A 24,431-nucleotide genomic window follows, 5' to 3' on the forward strand; every position below is an offset into this window, starting at 1 on the left:
AGAGTTAAAAATTTGTGCAAACACTGAGCACCTCCTGCTACTCCCAGTTATGACTTGCCAGGCTTCCCGTTTCAATACGGCCGCTCCTCGCATTAACAATAGAAAGATGTGGTGGAATATGTTTATTTTTCAAGACATGCATGTAAGAATGTGTCTAAGTTCATTGTTACATGTAGCTCCTACAAACTGTACAAATTAAAATTGGAGTTTACCTATGAAACTAAAGCTTAAAATTATAGCCCCAGAAGGTACTGAGAACAAAGTCTATGAGCTTTTTCATGTTGAAATTGTCTATGTTAACTCGAATGCTACTTCGGTGTGACATCAAACCCAACTCAGAGTTCTGATTTCCGAGGTAACTGGAACGCAGCATAACTCAGCACATCACACAAAACCCACAGATTGAAAACCGATGACTAACTGCAGCAGAAAGTTGGTATCGACTTCAACTTTCAAATTAAGTTAGCAGAAAACTGAGATTGATGACTGTTTGGGACATAGTTGTCTTCAAATCCTGCCAAAAAAATGCAGTTTGAGAACAGACACTGTCTTCGGTCCACTTGCATCCATACATGCATTTGAACCGCGAAGTCAGAGTTGACTTCAACCGAACCGAGACCTAGGTTTTTAGGTGGACCAGAGTTCGCTTGTGCATTCACACCTCCCCAAACAAAACCCAGACTTTCTAGATAAACAAATTAGAGTTAGTTCAAAGAAGACTAAACAGGGCTGGTGTGAATGCAGCTTTGGACTGTTTCAATGAGATATAATGAACCGGACCATGAAGAAATTCAAATCAGTGAAGCACAAATCATCCAGAAATGAAAGCCAGAGGAAGATGGTCAGTTTCATTCACGTAACTGTGAGGCTACGCTGAGCGAGAGCAGCTGCATGTTTGCTTTATGGTGTCATGCTGTAATTCTGTGTGGACAAGCAGGGACAAACAAGCCTCCCTCAACTCATCTGGCCTCCTGTCTTTAGGTCCCACACTGAGGTGATAATTAGCAGTTGGATGAAATACACAAATGAGAGGAAAGCAGCTTAAAAAATATTAAATGTGCATAAATAATGATATCAGGTTTGCCACTGAACTGGACCAGGTAGGGATGATTCACCTGCACAGGTGTTTTCATTGATTGTCTTGTCAGACTGCTTTCAGCTGACATAGACAACGGGAAGTTGGTTTTATTATTATCATACAGTTTGGAGAAATCATTTTGGAGCACTTTTTTTTACACTCTTAATGGATTTTTTTTTCTTTTACAGCAGTTGAACTTTCAGGAGAGGAAATGAACTACATAGAAGCAATAAAAATTATTTTATGGCATTAAATAAGGCTAAAGTTTTCCATCAACAGCTTTTAGACAGACTTAATGTCTAAATGCTGAACTTGAGTAAACATTTATATTTAAAGACAGAAATGTTGATAAAAAGAAAGTTTTAAGAAATATTTTCCCTAAAGAAGAAGCAGACACCACAACACATCTGACATTTAATCTGTCATTTCTTGCAATTAAATATTCTATCATGCCGCTTTTTTTAACATTTAGATAAGTATTTTGATGTGCTCATTTGCATTTTAATTTCCATATTTTCAGAAGAAGTTAACTGAATTGACATTTAGACAGACGCTGAACACATACCAAAACCTCAAGGATGAACTTTATCCATCTTTCATTTTCCCCAAAGTGCAACCCTTTAATATCAAAGTCTTGATGGATAAACAGATTTTAGTGTGTCCTTGAAACATTCAGACATCTAATCAGTCACAATGACTTGTGTATCCCAAGACTGGCTGCAAATGAAATGATAAAATGATACAAAAAACAATCTCGTAAAGAAATAAAACACTGTTACATACTGCAATAAACTAAAATAGGTTAGTACTCCATCTTAAAAAAGCATTAACTCAGATAAAATGTCATTCTAGAGTCGCAAAGTTTTAATTAAGTCATTTACAAAAAGTAAAAAAAAAAAAGGTAGAATGTATAACCTAATGTGAAGATAATGTCAGCGATTACAGAAAACGTGTTGTTGTTGCAGCTGCTGCCACTTGTTCGTACTGTTAGTGTGAACTACAATGGTGTAAAATGATGCAACTATTTCAAAGTCTGACTGGTTACATAAGAACTCCACCAGCTGCATAAAAATGTGTGCCAGACATACGCTGTATTACAAGTCTGTGGATAAGTCTACGACCAAGCAACATTGACCATTTATAGAACAAAGCATATTTGCTGGTTGTATTTCTGATCGACATGAACACGCACACACACGCACACACACACACACACACACACCCCCACACACGCCTCGGTTTGCAGTTTCAGCAGTCTAGAGATACGCAGAGTGAATGTGAAGCCAGACTTTGACCAAGTGCACCTGAATTTTCACCCCGACATATGATACTGGCTCTTACTCCCTCGCTCATCTTTATCTCTGTTCTGCTCCTCTTCTCTTACTAACCTCACCATCTTACCCCTACAACTCTCTCTTTTTTTAACAAACTCTCCTCTCCCTGTTAGCGTCTCCCTTCCCTCACACTCTCTCATTAAAACAGTTCCCCGGTCCTCACCCAGGAGAGAAGAGCACAAGGGTAAAAATAGCTCTTCCTCAGCTCATGTTCACTGATTTTTTTCCCCCCTCCAGCCTGCATACTATGCATCAAATAACAGCTTTTCCCCATAATAACCATCATCGCATCTCACCAAGGCTCTTCTGCTATCTGATGCTACAGCAATCCCTCCCAAACACACACTTGCATCTGCCTTTTTAAAGACATTTTTTTTTCACCTGGAACTGAGATGCTGAAACACCCCAAGAGGCTGTTATCAAAAAGTCTCACACAACCCAACAGCTTGTTTGTGAGAGCTCCTTATGCAAGAGGCCGGCTCCCAGAAAATGTGATCAGCGGGATTGAAAATGTGTCCTGACTAACGTTCTGTATCAGAGAAGTTGGTAATTAGGTGCCGGCATTTAAAATGTTGTCAGTTGGAGATGCAGAAGCACAATCACATCAAACCCCCGGCGAGATGGGAGCGTCATCCACAGCAAGGATGACAAAAGGGGGGGGAATAACTTCTGTTTGCTCTACTTCAGCAGCGTGCTTCCACTAAGACAGATGACTACGACCAATTATACTCTCATGGTTGGACACAGATATGTTATTTAGAGATAAATCTTGGGGATCTATGCAGCAAAAGGAAAGAATTCCATCCACACTTGCAAAAACAAACGTGTTTTTAAAGAATAAATGACCATCTGCCTGCAATTAAACGCTTTTTATGGGGTTCAGTGAATAGAGGAACAAGAAAGAGATTGAAAAAAAGGGATAAAAACAGGATTGGCAGGAAAAGAAAAGATACTATCACATGCCAAAGGATATAAACAAGCTGCTTGCTGGCAAAACTGTACAAAAACACCTTCTGAAAACCCTCCAGTGTCCCAGGACGCAAAGATAAATGATAGGACGATGCTGCAGCAGCTCCCCCAGCAGACAGTTTTCACTGACCAAAAATCACATGACAGAACTGAAGCAAAATTCATTTCCCTCTCTCTTTGCCAAAAAAAAGCCAGACATTCTGTCAGTTTTTATAAGTTATTCTTGATTGACAATTTCAGAAGGTCAATAAGGTTTTTCTTTTAAGCTTAGGTGCTTTTTTTTTTATCAGTTTGCATCCAGTTTCTTAAACAGTGTGTGCAATAAACTGAGGAGAAAATAGTGTAAAAGTATAAAAACCGGTCTTACAGAGAATAGAAAATAATCCACCAATAATCTGAGAGATGCATCAACCTTTACTTGATAAGCAAGTTTTTAGTTAAACTGCAGTAGGCAACTTTTATTTAGAAAATGTTTGTGACATACTTGTTAAAACTATCATTATGTCCTGTCAGTATAATTTGAAACAATCTGTGAAAAAATGTGATCTTCTCTGTGGACTGTCAATCACGCTCATGTAAGTGCATCCACACCCTAACCGTTGCTCTTTGCTGCAGTTCAGTTACTGATTGAGCATGCTAGTAAGCATGGCCAATAATGAAAGCAAGTAAACAGATTTCCTTGTCAGATGCCAGTGCTGGTACACATGGATTTAATTCTGAAACCTATATGTCAAGTTCTCTCACTCATGTCGCAGTACGAGCGACGGTCAGTGTAGACGAAGTGGGAGAGCAAACAGAATAACATTTGAAATTTGAGAGCTTCAGTATATTATATGACACCAATCATCCTTTTTCTTTACAGGTATTCTTGTGCGATCACAAATTTCCCACACACACTTCTCTGAGCACCGCTGGAGTTTGAAGAAAAGCGGAGACGCGTGCAGTTTAAATCTGGCCTAGGTTGTTTCTCTGGAAATCTTGAGTTTGTCGTGCTCTGCGGGGTGAGTTTGAGCAGCGCATACACAAATCTGCCTGATTGACATCGCTAAGAGCCTCCTCCTAGCTATGATTGAGTGTTTCTGACTGGGAGATGTGTATTTCTGCAGATGGCTGTAGGACAGCAAAGGATGTGTTTTCTTTATTTTTTTTTTACACTTTAAACAAAAAAAAAAGTTTTGGACTCTTGCTGTGCCTGAGTAATTCAGAGTGAAGTAGCTGAATACATACAACCAAAACTCTGGGAAAAGTTAATAGAGAAGCGTCTAAAGAGTTTCATAAAGCTGCATTAAGTCATAGTCTTGATGATAAGACAGCCATTGGTCTTTTAATCATGTAAACCACTTCTTAATAAAATATTTTAGAAATGTTTGCATTTAAAAAATATAATTTGAGTTTTCATACTATTTTGTTGCTTGGAAACATTTCTAAAATATGTGAAATACAAAATTCAAATTCATTTGGAATTGCATTTCTTAAATAGAAAACCATCACAATCCAACATTGGCAAGTGTGTTTTTTTTTAATATAGCTGACAAAAATAAATGACTAGTTTACAATTTTACTCACCATCTTTGTCGGCTCTTCTGAATATCTGTGGACAGAAGATAAGAGAGGAAAATTAGTGTGAAAGAAAACTGTGGTTAATTTTGCAAGCGCATCAAAAAAGTAAATACACAATTCACATCACTATGATCCCCTGTGTAATAATTTAACTTCCCTTTGGAATCAATGTATTAATTTAAATTAGCAGTGTGTTAATTGTTGATCAGCATTTTGCTACCAAAACAGTCCTAAACCATTGAGACATCAACTCCAATAGACCCCTGAAGTTATGTTGAGATATCTGACACTAATATGTCAGGAGAAAAAAGTTCTCTAGGATATGAGGTGCTTGACTGGATTGACATCTAGGGAATTTGGAGGCCACATCAAACCCTCAAACTTACCATTCCTCAAACCATTCCTAAATGGCTCTGGTTTTGTGGTAGGTTACTTTATACCCTGCCCATTACCTTGCTATGCAATTCCTCTCAATTCACAATTCACTTCACTGCACAGTCTGGGCTTTCTCCCACTGACTTGGATTCCCCCCAGTAGATTTTCTACCGAGCCAATCAGTGAACAGAAAGAGAGGTTGTGAATGATAACAATAATTTTCTGCACTGTTTTAGAATTGTAGTCTGTCTGTAGTTTTATCAACAGCAACGGAGGAAGTGAGCGAAGCCATTCAGTCCGTGTTGGCCAAATATTCCATCCATCCATTTTCTAACACCCTTGTCCCTAGTGGGGTCAGGAGGGCTGCTGGTGCCTATCTCCCGCTAACGCTCCAGGCGAGAGGCGGGGTCACCCTGGACAGGTCGCCAGTCTGTCGCAGCCAAATATTCCAAATATTGAATTAACATTAACGTCCACCTCTTTCAGCTTGGCACTTCTCTCTTCACAGTGGAAGATGGTTGTTTATAGCGTAGGCAATTTCCAATGAGCTTCTTAGAGCCGAACTGGCACATTCCATACGTCACGGCCAAACCTTAAAATTTTAGGTAAAAGGTAAAATTTTAAACTTCAGCAGAGTCTAAACCTCCAGGAAGCAATCATTTCTCAGTAGCCAAGGCTTCAGACTCTCTGTATGAAACAAAGTTTGGAACAAGGGACTGGTTTTTACCAAGACTAGGTTATTCTGCTGAAAAAGGCCACAGAATGTAAGATATCCATTGAATTAACATGGATCTGCATCCAGATAGATGGCAGCACTGATGGTTTCCCCAAATAACATTCCCTATAGTATCACACTGCCTCTACCTGATTGTGTTCTAATAATGAACCCTTATGCCATTTGTCCCCCATTTAAAATGTTAATCTACAAGCTAAAAATCCAAGTTATATTCAATTCAAATTCCTGATGGTAGATTTACAGCATGCAGGAGCTTTGCTGTGGTAAAGAATAACAATGTATATTCTAAGACAATTATTAATTGTACTGTGCAATTATTAACTGTTTTCTTCTAAAAACAAGTTTTCTTGCGCAGAAAGAGTCCACAAAACTCAACTGAAATAGTGTATGAATGGGTAGCTAACTAATTAGTGTCAATGAAAACAAAATATGTATGTTAGTCCTGTTTAGAAAGGGAAATACTTCATACACCAATCAGTAAGAAAAATACAGGCAACTGTTGTTACCTTGAAAGCCACCCTAGAGGAAATCTTTTTAACAGAAAACTTGAATTCTACTGAGTGGAAATAAAGCCAATAAGAAAACAGATCATCAATCAACCAATTAGTGTTTGTTTTTTTATTTGACTCCATCAGAAGGCCTGAAAGGAAGCAGCTGTTTATTAGCATATGAGAAACTCTAAGACTTGAAGTTCATGAGCATAAAACACTCAACAAACAAATTCACTGATCTACAGCTGACTGATTATGTACTGTGTGCGGGTGGTGCACCACATTAAGCTAATTTATAGCTTCAGCCAAAGATTCCTCCCACTGTGGATCTGATAATGTCAGAACGGCTACTTTCATCAGTGTTTTCTGAGAGCCATATGAAGTGTACCTGCTCAGGGGTGCAGCAGAATAATGAACAGGAAGACAGACGGAAAGACAAAGTGAGCGGCAGCAAAGGGCATACTAAGAAAAAGAGCAGTTGAAAATAAAATCGAGGCATCGCAACAAACCAGATCATCATTAACTGTTCCTTTAAAATAGATGAAAGGTTTAATACACATTTTCCATGTCAAAATGACATTTTTCAAACTAAATTTTCCAGAATTATCAGAAAATTTCACGCCATTTTAAAAGTTCACTTTGAATATATGGTTTATCTTTTACAGTGCTAAGACTTTAAATAGGAAATCTGCACAAAGCAGGGATGAAAGAAGGGAAGATGGAAGGAAGACAGGAGGAAATAAAAGAAGAAAGTATTCACCTGTATTCATACTTTTCAAACTTAATTTTCTTTTTCATTCTTTATCTAGACCTGAAAAATCTCAAATCAGATTTCAAACCTTTACACACTGCGGAACCACGATAGGAAGTTTAAGAGTAATTAATGTTTAATCTAATGCAAATATTTCAGCTTTGTTATTTCTATTTTTTACAGGTTTTTTAATGGCGATAGTGGCTTTAATTCAACAGTACTAGCCAGGAAGAAGAGCAGAGACAGCAGCAAATGGTCCAGGGTCAATAGTTTTGAGGACTGTAGTCTCTGCCTGGTGCTCTACCACTGAGCCATGTGGTTTAAATGTTGGAATATAAAAGTGTATTTTTAGCGCATAATATTTGATGATTTGATGATTGGGGTCAAATTTTACATATTAAAATGTTTTAATCTTTGTCAAATAAATAAATAAAAGACACTGGTCCTTATAAATTAAAGTTTATACATACTTTGAGTCACATCCATTTATTCAAGCCTTACGCATCCACTTGATCCATGAAGGATGAGAGGGGTAAGCAGGGGTAATACCTTAGTAGTCCATCAGGGTAACACAAAGACAAGTAAAATAACCACAAATACACACACTCGGGACTTGTATCTTCCTCAAGTAAATTAAATACTCTCACCACTCTCATGAAAGTCTTTACAAAACACTAGAAAACTATTTTCTGAAGCAAAACAACAATTAGAGTTTATATTTTGCGTCATTATTACGGAGGAGCTAATTATGACACTTTGGCATCGCACAATTAGTATTTCTAAAATTAAGAGGTAGATTCTTGCAACCACAAGGCCAAAGTGAAGCTCATTACCACTGAGCAGAGCCACACTCCAAACGACAAGCTGCTCTGCATTGTTCTGCTGCCCGGCTGCACCCTGGGGCGCACTCAGCTCCACAGAAAGCAGTCAGATCTGGAGCTGCTTAAAGGCAGAGACGCTTTGGATAGAGGGAGAAAAGTGTTGTAGTGAGGAGGTGGTATGTGTTTGTGAAAAGTTACAACAGAAACACATGAAAACTGCAAAAGAAAAGACAGAATAAATGTAGAAATTGGAGACAGCAGCAGAAGGAAGGCAGACGGGAAAGTGATGCATCTTCTAACCTTATTAATAACGACATGAATGCTTCTGATGAGAGAGGGATGATTGGAAGTGAGGAGAAGGGGAAAAGATGAAAGGAATTTGAGAAACAGTAAGAAAGGTACAAAGGGTTAAGAAGAAGATTGAGGATAAATGCAGCAAAAAAACAGCAACCAAGGAAGCAGGTTTAATGAGGAGAAATGCTGCATGAAGCTGTGAACAAACAGACCCACCAGGAAACCACTTTGGTGTGAGTCTTTGCCGTGATAATAATGTTGGGGGTCAATAGTATGGGAAAATGGCAGAACAATTAGCATTTCAGGAGTAAAGGTGATCCAGAAAACTGGAGAATAAATGTCAGAATGAGTTCAAACTGAGTGTCAGCAGCTGCCATGCTCAGATCAATGAAATTAAACTAAATATTGAATAAATACAATACTAAAAATTGGAAATAAAGCTACAGTGTCTGGCTCAATCACCACAAGTAATAAATGTTAAGGAGGTAAACAGCATTGTTTGAAGAACCATTGTTTGGGAAAGGTTATTTCCCAAATGTTATGTCATGTTCAGGTGGAAAACATGAAAAGCAAGGCATTTGGTGCATATGCCTCTGACGACATCACATAAGGCAACTGATAAGAGTATTTAAAGGTAAAGAATGAAATTACTCAACGGAAGGATTTTACTTGTGCCGTACACAACTGCAGAAAAACATTTTAGTTGTGAGAGCACTGCATAGCTTTCAAAAAAGTGCGATAAAAAATATATTCAAGCAGTTTGTGCAGTGGTTCAATCTTCCAAAAGTTCCTCTTTTTCCAGCTCATTCATCCACATAGACAGAAGGCTTTCTTAGCAAGGTTTTTCCTTCAGTGAAAATTTTTTTTTCGATTTTTGCAATCTTGTAATGGAATGGTTTACTTTCCTTTTTACAACATTTTATGTCATATTATACGTTTTTAAAGAAGAAAAAAATACACCGATTGTTGACTTTAACCAGCTATGAACCATAAACTTTTCTTTTGTCTTCCTTGCAGGTTTACGCTGCACGTAATTCCTGAGGATTAAAAAAATGGAATCAGAAAAATCTTATTTGGCTGTATTGATAAGCTCACCGTATTAATAAGTTCACCGGAGGTACTTCTGTGCGGACAACATGTTCAACAACTAAACTAGAGGTTAAAATAAACATTGATGGTCGCTGCTTTGACAAAAGTGTCTGCCATTAGTTGTTTTTTCATTGGGTTGAAGGCTAAATCATCTGAAACTGTTTGTTATTCGGATTACTGAGTAAAAGGATGCAGGCTGAAAGCAAACTGGCACTGCCTTAAGAACATGTCGGTGCGTAAGTGCGCAGCGCGCTCTGGATGTCTTCATCCACCCACCCATCCGCCCCAACATGCAGCTTCATACTCACATCCAGGATAACCGAGATGCCTCTCCGTGGCTCCGGGGCGAAGAACTGCTCCTGAGCCACGGCCACCTCCTCCTTGCTGGAGGCGTACTCCCGGCTGGAGATGTTCTTGTTGTCGCTCATTTTGGTGACGATCCAGCGGACGAGCCCGTCGATTCCACCGGGCTGGGCGCCGCTGTTTCCGGACTGCGCTGCCGTCGCGGACTCGCTGTCCTGACCGGCTACGGGTTTCGGCTGCTCGCGGCTTTCCTGGGCTCGAAGTTTGGCTTGTTCTTTGTTCAGCAGTTTGTGGACCCCGTCCCTACAGTAACGCGCTGCCTGCTCACACATCCTTTTGCTGCGGAGCGCTCATGCTGCGCTCTATGGGGGAGAGAGAGAAGCTCCCACCCCCTCCTGCCCCCCCCACCCAACACTTCCCCTGTTACATCACCCACCCCAAAACACACCCATCCACATCTTAATAAAATCTAATGTGTGTGTGGAGAACGTATTTATTGGTAATTTAAGTTATAACAAATCATTTCATCTAACCATGAAGCTTCAATAAACTCTTATGAGACTCATCTCTAAAAGCAACAACTTGAACAGGCGTATTGCAGCTGATTTGGGTATGATCAAAAGTATATTTCAAATTACTTTATTTCAAAAATTAAAACGTGTTTTAAATAGATTAGTTATACATAGCCTGACACGTAGCGTTGCTCTCAATTCTTCTGATGAATTCTGCCTTACAGCTAATAAAAGCCCTGGTCCAAAGTACTCCTTTTAGATGAAAGAAATTTTCTTTAGAAATTAAAGTCGCAAAGGCTGGTAAAAGAGCAGAATCTACATACAAAAGGAGCACCAAACTAGTGTTAAGTGTACATGCTGCAAAGTACAGACGTCTCAGTAGTTTGAGACTTCTGTATTTAAACCCCCTCTATTATTAAGAGCTTGAAATACATCACTCTCCGTATTACCAATATTCTAGTTTATTGAGATACACCTGCTAGGTCTGGTAAAAAGAAAAACGTTTGTTGTTTTTTTACAGTTTTAAATGTGTCTAAATGTTTGCCATAATGTAAATTGGCATGACTGAAACATCCTGTTTAAGACAAAAGTTTGAGAAGCCAGTAGAAGTTCAATAATAGGCTAAAATGGTTAAATGGTGCTATTAGAAACCTTTGATAAATGTTTTAAATAAATTGCTATCTGTTAAGACAGTAAGTTCCTTACTAATTTTGTTGATTTTTTTAGTTTTAATATACTGAATGTATGCATTTACTATATTGCAGTAACTTGTGTTTTATTCAGGAAAAGATAAATGAACAGATAATTACTCTTAAGATAAACATTGATTACAATATTTCCTGTGGAGTCATTAAGTTTACAAGTTGATATTAAATATGCTTTAGTTATTTTTATATTTATTTAGCAGGAATTTCTCCAAGAGATTCCATGTTTTCTGAGGTTTGACTCAATTTATTTGGTTTATACTTTTCTCAGTCATTTCTGAAGTAAATACTTTATCTTGCGAGGAAGCAAAAGTAATACTCTTTCTTTGAGGATCTTGTCCAAGAGCATCAACTGATGAACAATAAGGGATTGCTTTAATGTCCAAACTTATTAATATTACTTTACCTCTGAACATCAACAGCAGGAAGTTCTTCTTCCCAAAGGGAGGATCAGAGGATTTTGCTTCATCCAGGAAACAGGAGTGTCTCCTGAACTGTCACTCCAGCTTCTCATTAGAGGTTTGTGTGTAGTGCATGTCTGATGTGACACGTCTAACCTTTGGTAATGAGAGACTCCCCCAGCTCTGCCCTTTCCATTGAGTAGTGAGTCTTTGCTTCAATGTGCTGCATGTCTAACAGAACTCAGCACTGATTTGGTTGAATTAGGTCCTGCTGTTGAGCCAATGGAGTGACCAAAAAGCAGAAAAGTCAAGTAAGGCCATTTGTTGAACCAATCTAGGAAGTACCAGAATTCAAATCCAGTCACTTGACATGATTGCCCCCATGTGGAAATGAGTGTGCAATAACAGGAAGAGCTTCTCTGCAATATTTATTCAGTTTTTTAAAGAATATATTTTGAAACAAAATAATTAAAGCTTGTAGATACTATATTTTTGGCATCAACATTTATATTTTAGTTTCAAAACGGTCTAACATCCCAACTCAGGTTATAGAGATAACCTAAGCTGAAATAAAGAATAAGGTTAGAACTTTCTATCTGCTTTGGGTGTTTTCTTTATGCTTCCCTAAGAAGACTGAGGCTGGTGGCCCTTCAGGTAAAAGACCCATGAAATGGAATTGCTCCGGGCCTCTGAGTTCAGTCTGCAGACAGTCAACTTCCCAAACCACGGTCCAGGATGCCCTCCAGGAGGAATTTCAAAGTACACCATAATATTATGTGACTTTTTGGAGGCTATGTTGTCCATCTCTTTGACAGTAAAGCATGGGTTGTCAACCTAGAAGCAACAAAAATATCATTAGGTTACATAATTTTCACACATGAATGCAAAAGAGAATAAGTTGTTGATTGAAGTCAAATATGCAAAAGTTAAAGAACATGTAGTGCTGTGTGAAGAACCTATCAAGAGGCAATAGAAAGTGGCCAGATGGATGTCAGAACCAAAGAGCAAATTTTCATAAGGGAGTCAAGCTGAAAGCTGTGGAAATAAAACTGGTAATTTCCACAATCTGCGAACCCCTTTATCACTAACATGATTCCTGGGTGCGCAATTGATGTAGGCTTTAATCATAAGCCATCATTGACACAATGCATCAAAATCCTCTCTGAAAGGCTTAGCCATTGTCTCTAAATATTAACATGTAACCTGGACGTAGAACAAGGAGCAACAAAAAAGACAATCAGCATGTTTACTAATGTTTCTGTAAATCAATAATAAATAGGAGTGAAATACAGAAGCAAACCATGTCTGAGAAGCAAGTAATTTTTACACTGACTTTAAATGGCCTCATTAATAATAAAAAATTAAATATTCTATGAATATCCAAATAATAAACAACTGAGTAGCCAGTTCCTATCAGAATCCATCCATCTATGTTGCTGAATAGGCAGAGATGTTGTGGAATGATGACCTGCTCAAAGTATACCAGTCTTGTCTCTTTTCACAAACATAAGGTAAACCCTGTTAGCCTTGCAAGCATTCAGTCATTACACAATAAGGATGGATGGATGTTTGTGCCTGGTTTGAACAGGGCCTAAAAAAAAGCCATGAGTTTAACGATGCCTGTTTAGTCCCGAAAAAAACTACACACAACACAAATGAATGATTAAATAGCAGAAAGATGCCTTTTTCTAATGTGAGAGGACAAGTAGTAGAGCTACTGGATGGAGACAAAGCTCCTGGTAGATTTTGTTGATCATCAATGGGAAATTTCAGAATCTTCAGGTTTTTGTACAATAAATAATGCAAAAAATAAACCAGCTTTTGATTTGTTTGCACACTGGATAGTGGGAACTATCTATTGTTCTACTCTTTAATCTTGTTAGGCTCTGCATGAACTTTACCTTGAAAGAGAAAGTTGTGGTCGTCAGGAACACATTTTTGAAAGGGATGGAGACGCTGCCACCCCCTTTGATGTTGTATGGGCCCTGAGGTCTTGGGAAGGTGCAGACTCCATGCAAAGGAAATATGTATTCACCACCAATATCTGAGTTCAAGGTGACCTGTCCTCTCACCTCACCCAGCTGATGTGGCTCAAAACGAACATCCACCTTCACTTCTGACCCTGAAGGAAAACCGGGCAAAACACTGACACTTTTGTCCACGATAAAATCAGGACGATCACTCTGTAGAAGAGACAGAACAACACATGGTAAATAGCCTGTACTTATGTAGCGCTACTTCTGGTCCAGAGGACTCCAGATAGTCATTCAGTCATTCACACACTGACAGTGGTAAGCTACATTGTAGCCATAGATGAGCAAGATGAGGTTTGAACCCCCAGCCCACCAGTTACAGGACGAAGTCTTACCACTGTCACCACCTGGATCGGAGTCAAATAACAATAAAACAATATGCTACTGAGGAAAAAACACTGTTTACAAAAATCAAAAACCTTCCTGGTCAATATGAATTTCAAGGTTTATTTGAGGTTTGATTTGCTAATTCTGGTATCACTGGCCTAATTTCTTCAAGGTATACACTGGGTATAAGGAAAAAATGTGCTGCAGGTTGTCTGACAGAAGCAGGTATTGAAACGTATGCCATTTTGCTTTGAATGATTTTCAAATGATGGTTGATGTGTTTATAGACCAAAGTGGGAGTTCTTAATGTTAATGCATTTAACAAATAGAACAAAAACTATTTCAGTGTTTTATTTACTTAGTTCTTATTGGTGATTGGCAGATCAAACTGGCAAGTTTCTGATTTTTGGCCAATCTATTGGTTAATCTGTAATAAAATTTAATTTATATCTTGTAATATGTTGGCATTGTTATCTTTTTAAAACATTTCTATAAAACAAGATTGAGTTCTGTTAGTTTCTTACCCTACAGATGTACTTGGTTGCACCTTGGGAGTAATTAGTAAAATTAATGAAATTAGAGTCGCTGCTCCCCAGTGTAGTGTGGAAGTGGACTGTCTGTTCTGGTGGTGGAGAGACAGCTTTGAGAAGCAGATTGTAGTGAAATTGGCCCAGGTCAGTACTGGACAGGGTCAGACGTATGGTAGATTCGCCTACATTAAGAGGCAGATACTCGAAGTTCAGAGAACCCTGAGGAGAAGAGATGTACATACGCAGACATATTCAGGTCAGGTATATTCAACGATAGATATTTTGTCATCAAAATGAAATTTGTCTTTCGTATCAACCTTGGACTGTCCTGGAACGACCTGCTGAGGTGGAACCTTGATGTCAGTACATTTACACTCTGGGGTAAAATTGGTAGCTCTGTTTAGGGGGTTCTCCACATGTACAACACCGCAGGCCGCTCTGCGAACAGGCGTCTCCAGGTTGATAGTAGCCAGGACTCCTGGAGAGCTGACTTTAAAATTGATGAGGTAGAACAAGAACTCCCCTGTTGTTTCATTACGAAATGTCACCTGAGTAGAAAGATTAAAGTGTGGAGTGAGGGCCAGATTCATGCAGTTGTCAGACTGTTTCTTTTTCATGTATACTGGTGGGTCTCAACTGTGTCCTATGTGGGTTTAAAGTAAGGAATGTCAGGTTCAGTCAACTCCATAACGTTTGTGCTGGTTATGGTGATCATGAGGAAGAGTCTACCATTCACACAGTTCCAGAGCATCAAGATAGAGTATTTTACTTCTGCTGTAGCACTATATTGTTTATTTTTGTTTGTTTTTATTTTTTGCTTAATAACTTGTGCAAATTCTGCAGAGGTGGTAACCAAAAAAAGCACTGCACACTCTGTAAGTTTTACTGTTTCAGCTGAAGTTCAACAAATTAAACCTTTTAGCTCTTTTAGAAAATTGTGTTAAACTTGGAAGCCAATGCCATGGAAGTCTGGCTCAGCTAAACATTGACTTGCTAATGCTACAGTAAAGTATTTGTTTCATAAGGTTATTTATCTTCTTACACCTTTGAAATAGAAGGCAAATATGCAATAGTGTGATATGGATACTCATATGGTTAGAGAAACATACTCGCACAAACATAGATAAACTTGTTTGCCCAAACCCTTGCAGTGTATTCTCCCTCTTTGTATGCATTAAAAGACATCGTGTAGTCCCTCTTGGCCAACGCGGGAACCTCAATGAACTTGTCTCCTTTGAGGAACACAGTTAGGTCTGGTTTCTCAGGTTTAACTACCTCTAGCAGCACAGAGAACCTGAAAACAGAAAAATAGTCAATATATTTGTTAAAACATAAAACTATAAGTCTCATAGAACCATGATAAATGGTCTTTTGAGACCATTTATTATAGCCTCATAACCCGAGACCATTTATTATAGCGCCATAAGAGTTGTTAAATTTTTCATCTCTAGTTAAATACTAAGAAATAAATATTATATTTTGGTATCCATTCCATTCCTAGATTTTGGATTAGAATCCCCATCAGGCCTTTTTAAATTAACTGAGCTTCACATACCTGTTGTTGGTCTATTGATCTATAATTTTATCACAGGCAGACAGGGATTTCAATCAATTCCTGTTTCTGTGTGCATAATTTTATAGGCCGTATTATTTTGTTGATTGAATGTATGGCATTCACAGTGATAGATAGGGTGCTGTAGTTTGCAGTCTGACTTAAATAAAGTGAGAAGTCCAATGATTTGATTTGATGCTATGATTTTCCAATTTTTCAGTATCTGTATTCTTTAGCTATGTTTTTAATGGATCTCACTATAGAAAGGAATCAGTATAAGGTGATGAGTCTGATTTACCAAAATTGTTATTCACACACAAACTAATCAAGATGAGAAAAGTCCCATAGGCTTTTTTATATGTTAGATGAAATTGGAATTACCATAAATTATATAAATTGACTTGGTGTTTTACCTCTGCAGCCTGGTGAGCCAGTTGTTGACTTGGAGAACAATAGAGCTTTGGGTTTTGGCAGGCAGCTCCTGTGAGATGATGTCCTCTGCTTTTGGGGCAAACGCACTTCCTTGCAGATTGAACAGAATTCCCCTCCCACCAGGAAAAGAGAAAAAAACTGATCCCTGTGAAAAATACAGGTCTATTTTTTGACATTTTACTTTCAGTCCTAAATACAAAAATGCTTCCTTTAAAAGTAATATTTTTCTCTACCGGGTGTTTGTTTCCATCAATCGTCATGGTCAGTGGTCTGTACGTGACGTCAAATGTCTTGCATTGGCTGGGTTCAAAGGTCATAAAGTGAGCAGCACTCCATTGCTCACCCTTGACTACAAGTGTGACGTTGCAGGACTCACAGGTAGGGTTGGTTACGGACAGGGTCTGAGTTTGAGAGGTGCGCACTCGGCAAGAAAAATTTACCACCTGGAGACAGACGTTTTACAAAATGTATAAAATTAATCAAACCTGCCAGAATTTCTCTAGGTAAGTTTCAACTGACAACATGTCCTCTGACACACGTATTTAAGAGTTCAATAATAAAAGACATCTGCATCTAAGCATAAACAGGAATAATAATGCAATCCCTTCAGCTTTTGTTGGACTTAAAATTATAATTTCTATCAAAGAACATCATGTACATGAACATGATGCACAGTTTCTTTTGTTATGATGCAGCAAAAACAATCAACATGCTTTTGCAGCCTTTTAAAAAACCTTTTGTCTGTCTACTTTAGATAAATAAATGAATGTGAAAGAACTTCAACTCAAGCTTTCTGACTTGTTTGATTCCTCAGATGCAGGACTTTAGGGGTACTCAGTTAATTAAATCTAACTGGAAGAAGTTGCATAAATCCTTAAATCTATCAAAAGCTGCCGAGTCAACCAAATGAGACAAATCAATTGACTTGTCTCATGTATAATGTAATTACATTATTTGGAGCTACTGTTTTAACCATTTACACAATGAGGAAAAAGCAACTGACATGGCAGCTTTTACAAAAAATACTAAAAAAAAATAAAAATAATATTACATCAGTCTAAATGTACGTTTTAATATTTTTTTACTGTCCAGATCTATCTGCAATATTACATAAAAATACATTTAAATCTGATAGATTCAACATTGTTTTTTAAGCCTTAATAAACAGTATATTTACTTTAAGGTGCTTTACAAGGCAACTAAGTCAATTTTCTATTTAGAAACATGACTTCAAATCAACAATCATGAGGCAAGATTGGAACCAAAAAAGCTCCTTATCCTTTAACTGATAACCAAAGTGTGTATTAACAGTAATTATTTTAAAGATATGAAAATTGTATATTTGTATGTAAAGAGAGAGTTCAGTCTAACCTCTTTGCTAATGGAAGGTGGGACGCAGGAACCTGTGACCGTCAATTTAATAAATGGGGAACCGTTGATGAAGCAGGACAGGTTCTCATATCTGATGTCATCACTGAGCTTCACAGGGGTAAAGGTCACCTCAAAGGGAAAGTCCTTGCTTGGGCAGATATATCCTTTTACAGGTCTGATCGACAACTCTGCAGGGAAATCTTTGGTTTGCCAATGAAATCTGGCAGTTCAGTGAACCGAAGCAAAACAGGGGGAAGAAAATAAACCCAACCAGAGTAAGTGTTTGGGGAATGTGCTGGTTCCATAAAAATATAGTAGGATATGTTGTTATTCAACATTACCTGACAGTAGTGTCACCGGTGTTCGTCATGACAATCCTCCTGTTTGTCTGGCAGTTTTGGACCATAGCTCCAAAAGACACTTGGCTGCAGTCTAAATTGACTTCCAATCCCTGGTATTTTTAAATTATGAATTACTACCAAATATTTTTTGAACAGAAACATCGTCTTACATAATTCACTAAGGGAATATTCGTGTACACGATGTAATGATTGTGAGGGCAGATTCCAGCCAACCTTGCAACAGCCCTCGATGGTCAGCAGGGGGTGGAAGAACCCCATGAACTCCGCCTGCAGCTCAGCCAAAAACGGAGCAATGTGCTGTTGAGGTGAAAACTGAATCTGCAGCTTGCAGGAGTCTCCACCAGATTTCAGTTTCAGGTCACCTAATGGGCTGACAGTCAGGTCCTGGTGGGAGGAAGGCAGCTATTAAGTCTAACTAAGTCTGGCTTTAGTGGACTCTAGTTTAAAGGTTGATACATTTGTGTTGTGGTTACCTTTGGATCTACAGGAGGATCTGAGTTCAGTGTCAAAGTGAAAGAAAGGTCTAGGAGGCTGTCATTGACTAGAATGACTTGTTTGTTCACTTTTTGACCCAACGCTAGACATCCTAGTTTCACTTTCTTTTGTGGAGGATCAATCACTACCAGCTGGGACAAAAAAAAAGCATATATTAGGGTCATGAAAATGACTTTGGACAAATAAGAGAGACCACTTTTTTCTTTTTGAATAAAATGATGCACTCACACTATTGTTTCCATGCTTATGTTTGTTTACATCTATGGGCAGATCTCAGTCAATCAAAATATTACAGAGCGATATATTTCAAGCATTACTTCTGTTAATTTTGCTGATTATAAATTATAGTAAGAAAAACACATAATTTAGTTTAGAAAAATTGATTAAAACAACCAAAAACAAAAACAAAACAATTTTAAATAATTATATATTCTGTTGTTCTCCACAGTTATGGGAAAGACTGCTGACTAAACAATTCTCTGCAGCAGAATCAGTCACAGATACCTGAGACTAGCATGGTAAGTCATGATAGGTCACTGCTAAAGAAGCTGATTGTTCACAGAGCACTATAGAAGTGTTGTAAGCAAATACATTAATGGAAAGCTGAGTGGAAGGAAAAAGTGTGATAAAAAAGGGTGCACAAACAAAAATGATAACTACAACCTCAAGAAGATTATGAAGCAAGGGGTACAAGAGATTGAAGGACGGTGGGGATTTAAACCCAATTCTATTCTTCAAGATGCATCTAACCCAGATTTATCCAGGCCATAGGCTACAACTGTCACATTGCTTGTGTTAGCTGACACATGAACCAGAGACAATATTAGAAGGCTCATAATGGGCTTAAAAGAAAAAGGACTGGACCAGTACTCTTTTTATATGAAGGCAAATTTTGCATTTTATTTACAAAATCAAGGATCTGGAGTTTGGAGAAAAATTGATGAGCTCAGTTCAGAGGTCGACCATGAAATTTTAGACTATGATATTTGATTCTTCAGCAGATTCCCATAGTGTCTGTAGCACAAATACCATGGTTTAATAACCATAGTATTATTAAGCTTGACTGACCTAAACCCCATAGAGTATCTATTAGGGGTGTAACAACACACAAAATTTAACTTTGCCACATTTCTTGGTTTTAAAGCTCAATACTTACTAGGTCCTCTAAGAAAGAGGAACACATTCTTTACATTGGTCAGCAACTTGAAATAAGTGCTTGCAAAGTATTTTTGTAATTGACCATCATCTTTGACATATACTACATTAAAAGTATATGTGAGCATACTGCTCACCATACACTGAGCAGCAGTATGCTCAGTGTATGGTGCTTTTTATACACTGAGCATAAAAAGTGCTCAGTATATAAGCACTTTTTATGCTTATACACTGCATAAAAAGTGTATAAGCATACTACTTTTTTTACACTACTTTACACTCTGAAAGTAGTGTAAAACAGTAGTGTGTTTTTTACACTACTTTCTTACCTTTAATTCAATGCCTTCTCCTTGTATCTCCACTTGTTTTGTGTCACAGCTGTCTAAGACAAAAAGGAGCTTTCCACTATAACGACAAGTCTTCTGGGGGTAGAAGGAAAATGGTACTGCCATAATACCACCAGGTCTCAAAATATCTGGCTGGAAGTCCACCTTCAAGAATGCTGTGTTTTGAAACTGGCACTGGACACTGATGAGAACAAAATCAAAACACAGTATTTGAAAATTTTCAACCCATTCAACTGTGGATTTTTAAAAAGAAGACAAAAAGATAAATAAGGAACAGATTTCTTTCCAGCTCTTTCATTAATTAAACTATTTCCAATACAAATCTAAATTTATAAAGCCATAACTAGCAAGCAAACATGGATTGCGGTAGGCTTTCAAAATGAGCTCACAGATACTTTACAAAATAAAAGTCACACTCATTATAAAAGTATGTCCTAAATTATTAGGTTTATAAAAACACATTTTGTATTTCTGGGCAATATGCCAATATTCGAGGGCTATAGATTTGTATCGGGTACTTTTGCTATCCACAGCTACCTGGAATACAGATGGACACATACCTGACTTCGTTATTGTCTTTGTTGTGAATGAGAAGAGTGTGGGATGGTGGTGCCATACCCGGACAGAACAGGAAACACTTTCCAAAGTTAAACTTTGTGAAGGAGAAGTCAAGGTTGGGTGCCATGGCTCTGCCTTTAATAGAAAGAGTATAGGTTGGACCGGGCATCACCTGGTGGGATGAAAGGAAGAGGGCAAAGATGACAAAAAAACAGCAAGAAAGAAAAATACTAAATATATATATATATATATATATATATATATATATATATATATATATATATATATATATATATATATATATAAATATATACACAAAAAAAATATTATTTGCTCAGTCAGTTATCACCTGATGTCCAACTGACACAAATTGGCACAGCTTTATTGAACTTAACTTGAATTAATTGTAATAATTTTTCTTGAACTTGTTGTGTATTTTTTTACTTAAAGAAAACAGATGACACAGTCATTTTCACATTCCCTAACAAATTGCAGTGGAAGAAAGTCAGCTCATGCTACAAACTTCTACATAGGACAGAAAAGATGCAGATAATTTAAATACCTTTATCTTACCTTGACAATAAGTTTGACACCGCAGAGGTTGCAAAGGCTCTTAGGGGAAAAGACCATTGATACCTTGAGCTCCTTTCCAACTGGGACAACATCGTTTAGAGGATTCACCTCTAATTGCTGAAGTTTCTCTCTGAGACCCGACAACTCAAAGCTGACTTCCAGTGTAAATCTTGAAAGATTGAACACCAGGAAATTATAGGTAGATAGTTCTGAAATTCCCACCTATAATTCAGGAATATAAAGACCAACATGAGAGAGATTGCTAATTTAAAAGCTCAGATGTTAATGTGTATAATTTGTATTTCAGTATTTATATTGTTAAGGAGTGGTGACCTTTCCAAAGTCTAGTGTATCTTCCTGGTTAGGGAAGAGCTCTCTGAGATTCCCATCTCGCTCCTGAATATGAACTGAAACTGGCATGGAGAAACAATCAGCCTTGACGTGGAATGAAAGTGGTTCTGACTTCCTCTTCACTTTCAAGATCGGTTTGAAGTTTGTATATCCCTTTGAGGAAGGTGTGAAGCACATCAACAGTGGTAACCTACAACCAACAAATCAAGAAAACAAATTTCAACAAGAATGGTACAAATGCTTTACCATAAGGACCATTTTTTGAATGTGAACATAATAGTTGTATGTTATTAACCTATTCTTGGGCATCACTATGCCACTCATGGGCTTTAAACTCAGGCTGGCCTGATGATCTTCAGTGACAAGAGACACCGGCAGGACGGAGAAGTGGAAAGGTTCTTCCTCTGCATTCACCAGATCAACTGTCTGCTCCACCTGATGACCTGCCCACACACAAACACACACACATGATAGCTTATGCAGTATTTAGAACTAATGTCTGCCACTGTGGAAAAGATAATAACCACACTTTTTTTCTAAATTTATAGAATAGATGTATATACTTTGTTTACATTAATGAATAGACATCTGTCTGTACATACCAACAACCACATCCCCAAAGTCAAGATAAGGTTTGTCAAAATAGATGCATGGCTCTCTAGAAGTTCCCACGCAAAAGAAGGGAAAAGACAATGACTTATTCTCAATCAAGAAACTCCAAAGTGACTCCACTGTCTCTTGTTGTTGAGCAACATATTCAAAACACATCTGTAGACAAATCAGAGAATCAATAATAATGTGAAGACTTAAGTGAGCTTGAGACAGAGAAGGTAGATGGTTAGACTGACAGACACAAAGTTCTTACCTCCACTTTCTTCCCTGGTGGGATGGTCCCAAAAGAATTTAGACAACGAAAAGACTTGGGATTAGTGTCGTCACACATCCATTTATATGAGTAAGCCATCTTGGTCGGGTTAATCACATTGAATGACCTACAGAGTCAGACAAGAGAACAGAGTTTTAGTTTTTTTATACCAATGGTTCTCAAACTGTAGTACAAGTAGAAATGCTGGGCAAGCTTCAGAGGAACTTGGCAGCTCTGCAGAATTATTGACAAGCTAATAGGCTACTAGACTCTAGTAATCCAAAGTATTTGTTGAAAGCACATAAAGCATTGCTATAACCAGAAACTTCCAAGACGGGAAAGTGCAGTGAAGAACATTTCAAGAACTGCAAGTAAAACTAAAGTGGATGACACTGAACCAGGAATAAGTGCCAGTAGGTGCTTAAACTGCATTTAACAGTCAGAATGTCCATCTGGGAATGACATCACACCCAACTTTAACAGGTCTGAGTTGTAAAGGGGAACACAATAGTATTCCCCAGTTGATGCGGCTTTGATACCAGGCTGTGTTTCCATTAAGTTTCAAATGAATGGTAGCTATTACTGGATGCTAGTATTGAAGTTGTCGATTAATGTCTGACTTTTCCATTTGAATTTCTCAGACCTCTCTGTTATTTTTTCCAAATTGGAGGCAGAGAATTAAAATATAGTCAAATGCATGCTTTTTAACCAGACATGCCGTTTCAATACATTTTTCTACTCCTTCTTAGAATAGAACAGAAATATTCTTTTGTTGCTCTGTTGGAAAAAGTAGGTGTACCAGCAGCAAAGTGACAGTCAAATGAAATCATGACTTTCCACAAAAGGTAAAATATAACAAAAACTAAGGAATACATATGAATGAGGATAATAGCCTCCTGTCATTTAATCTATTACCTTGTTATGGGTGTTGATAAGCCAAGGGCTTTGAACTCTAAAACTCGAGTGCTAGGATTGAGAGGCAGGCTGCTACTGATGTAGTCCGAGTCCTCCAAATCAAAATGGATATCAGGCAACAGGCTTTTACCACACACTGTGATACAATGAGGTTGATCACTGTTCTCCAAGTTTGGAATACTGAAAAAACAGAGATATCCATAACAAATTAAACTTTATATTGTCTGGGAAACCAATGGCTAATCCTTTTAGATTAGCCACACATCAGTATGCTTAAAGATTTTTGCATTGCCAGTTCTAAAAAACATTTAATATATTTTGGCTAAATCTTTAAAGCTATCTTTAAATCTTTAAAGGTGTTAATATCTCGTCTTTTAAGCTGATCTTTTAAAAAAAGATACATTAAAAAAAGAAGAACCATTCTTTTATAAATGAAAGGGCAGTAAATTAAATTTGAGCAGAAGATGTGGGTACACCTCTAATAAGCTGACCACTGAAAAATGCACTTGCTTTAAATGCCTTTAATTACCTGCAGAGCAGTGTGCCCTGAAATTGCGATACCTTCACAGGTGAAAAGCAAACATTGAAGGTCTGGGTAACACCAGGATTTATGGTCCCAATTCTGGGCTCCACGGTGAATGGAGGCAATTCAGGGTTTCCCATGAGTGGTGACATTGCGCTGCTCCGATCACTGGAAGGCCTGTCTGGATTGTTGTCAGGATGAGAACTCCAGCTCTCATCTGTCACCAATGACATACACTCCGATTTACACAGAAACATTTTTAAAGCACTAAAATGTAAACCAATACATCCTGTCCAACTTTAAGTATTAGGATATTAGAACAGCAATTAAACCTAAAATTTGAAACAAATATTTGAGATTAGATTCAACACACACTAAATTCATGATAAGAGCTCATCTTACCTCCTTCTTTAAGATCTGTAATCTCACTGCATGAATCCATTTGGACTTGCCAGGAGAAATCCGCTTTCACATTGCCCTCATTGATAATCTGCAGTCTTTAAATACAAACATACACACAACAATCATTTTTAGAACAAAAAATATGAAAAATAAAGTGAAACAACCAAATTATGGAGGAAAGAGCAGACCTGGAAAATTATGTGTTGCATATGCATATTTGTA

The 24,431-nt window shown here is 37.8% G+C and overlaps 2 protein-coding genes across 3 annotated transcripts in view; both read right to left on the reverse strand.

The window, feature by feature from the left end:
* The window catches only part of necab2 (N-terminal EF-hand calcium binding protein 2), a 107,081-nt gene extending 96,910 nt beyond the window's left edge, over window positions 1-10,171 (reverse strand). For both annotated transcript variants that reach the window (XM_023351427.1, XM_023351419.1), the window contains exons 1-2: window positions 9,807-10,171; window positions 4,948-4,972 (exon numbers count right to left, since the gene is read on the reverse strand). In XM_023351427.1, the coding sequence (XP_023207195.1) occupies window positions 4,948-4,972; window positions 9,807-10,133 (352 nt within the window). In that variant the 5' untranslated portion in view covers window positions 10,134-10,171. The remainder of the gene's footprint in view (window positions 1-4,947; window positions 4,973-9,806) is intronic.
* Window positions 10,172-11,850: 1,679 nt separating this feature from the next.
* hydin (HYDIN, axonemal central pair apparatus protein) overlaps window positions 11,851-24,431 on the reverse strand; it is a 72,609-nt gene continuing 60,028 nt past the window's right edge. The window contains exons 70-90 of the mRNA XM_023325851.1: window positions 24,210-24,304; window positions 23,814-24,024; window positions 23,285-23,464; window positions 22,370-22,496; window positions 22,107-22,272; window positions 21,800-21,947; window positions 21,487-21,694; window positions 21,154-21,375; window positions 20,583-20,752; window positions 20,005-20,203; window positions 18,499-18,651; window positions 18,239-18,409; window positions 18,005-18,114; window positions 17,664-17,883; window positions 16,526-16,735; window positions 16,274-16,437; window positions 15,452-15,602; window positions 14,626-14,856; window positions 14,303-14,527; window positions 13,320-13,601; window positions 11,851-12,252 (exon numbers count right to left, since the gene is read on the reverse strand). Coding sequence (XP_023181619.1) covers window positions 12,043-12,252; window positions 13,320-13,601; window positions 14,303-14,527; window positions 14,626-14,856; window positions 15,452-15,602; window positions 16,274-16,437; window positions 16,526-16,735; window positions 17,664-17,883; window positions 18,005-18,114; window positions 18,239-18,409; window positions 18,499-18,651; window positions 20,005-20,203; window positions 20,583-20,752; window positions 21,154-21,375; window positions 21,487-21,694; window positions 21,800-21,947; window positions 22,107-22,272; window positions 22,370-22,496; window positions 23,285-23,464; window positions 23,814-24,024; window positions 24,210-24,304 — 3,853 coding nt within the window. The 3' untranslated portion in view covers window positions 11,851-12,042. The remainder of the gene's footprint in view (window positions 12,253-13,319; window positions 13,602-14,302; window positions 14,528-14,625; window positions 14,857-15,451; window positions 15,603-16,273; window positions 16,438-16,525; window positions 16,736-17,663; window positions 17,884-18,004; window positions 18,115-18,238; window positions 18,410-18,498; window positions 18,652-20,004; window positions 20,204-20,582; window positions 20,753-21,153; window positions 21,376-21,486; window positions 21,695-21,799; window positions 21,948-22,106; window positions 22,273-22,369; window positions 22,497-23,284; window positions 23,465-23,813; window positions 24,025-24,209; window positions 24,305-24,431) is intronic.

Source organism: Xiphophorus maculatus, chromosome 2 (assembly GCF_002775205.1).
Source record: "Xiphophorus maculatus strain JP 163 A chromosome 2, X_maculatus-5.0-male, whole genome shotgun sequence".
NCBI lineage: Eukaryota > Metazoa > Chordata > Actinopteri > Cyprinodontiformes > Poeciliidae > Xiphophorus > Xiphophorus maculatus.